Genomic DNA, 630 nt, shown 5'->3' with positions numbered 1-630 from the left:
AGTCCGCCCCACCCCAGGGCAGGCTGGTCCAGCCTCCTCTGCCCAGCCCTGCCCAGTGCAGCTCCTCCCTGGAGCGGGCAGCAGAGGGCGCTGGGCAGTTTCGGGGGGGGGGTGGCCACTGGGCGTCTGTGACACTGGACACTCCGGGAAAGGGGCGCAGGGCGGGCGGGAGGACCAGCACCACCGCGTCCATGGGTGTCTGTGGCCACCCTGTGGGCCATCCCGTGCGCGGTCCTGAGCGCCGTCCCTGTCTGTGTGCTCGCGCCCGGGGACATGTCCCCACATCCATCCTGGGTCCCAGGTGTGGAACCCGCGCCAGCTTCCCTGAGCGTCCTGAGCTCCGAGGGGTGACCATTTGGAGGGGTGACTGGCGTGTCTGCGTGTTCCGTGTGACACTCGTGGACACAGGCTTCCCACGGGCGGGGGACACCATCTCCTTCCCGGGGGAGGGGCAGCCTTCTTCCCAGGGACACAGCCCGGGCAGAGAGCACCCCTTCCCTCCATGGAGCCCTGTCCGCCTTGGGGACCAGGCGGGGGGCGCCTCACCTTGTCTTGTTGGAAGTTGGGCTGCACGGAGGCCTGGGCCTGGGCCGGGGTCTGCAGGACCCCCAGGGCCCCTAGCAGGACCAG

The 630-nt window shown here is 70.3% G+C and overlaps 1 protein-coding gene across 1 annotated transcript in view; it reads right to left on the bottom strand.

Moving 5' to 3' along the window:
* PTGDS (prostaglandin D2 synthase 21kDa (brain)) overlaps positions 1-630 on the bottom strand; it is a 7928-nt gene that overhangs the window by 7033 nt on the left and 265 nt on the right. Inside the window, exon 2 of the mRNA XM_014529675.1 lies at positions 547-617. Within this exon, the coding sequence (XP_014385161.1) occupies positions 547-617 (71 nt within the window). The remainder of the gene's footprint in view (positions 1-546; positions 618-630) is intronic.

The sequence above is a fragment of the Myotis brandtii genome, unplaced genomic scaffold (assembly GCF_000412655.1).
Source record: "Myotis brandtii unplaced genomic scaffold, ASM41265v1 scaffold691, whole genome shotgun sequence".
In the NCBI taxonomy this organism is placed as follows: domain Eukaryota; kingdom Metazoa; phylum Chordata; class Mammalia; order Chiroptera; family Vespertilionidae; genus Myotis; species Myotis brandtii.
This window is presented reverse-complemented; position numbering and strand designations above follow the sequence as displayed.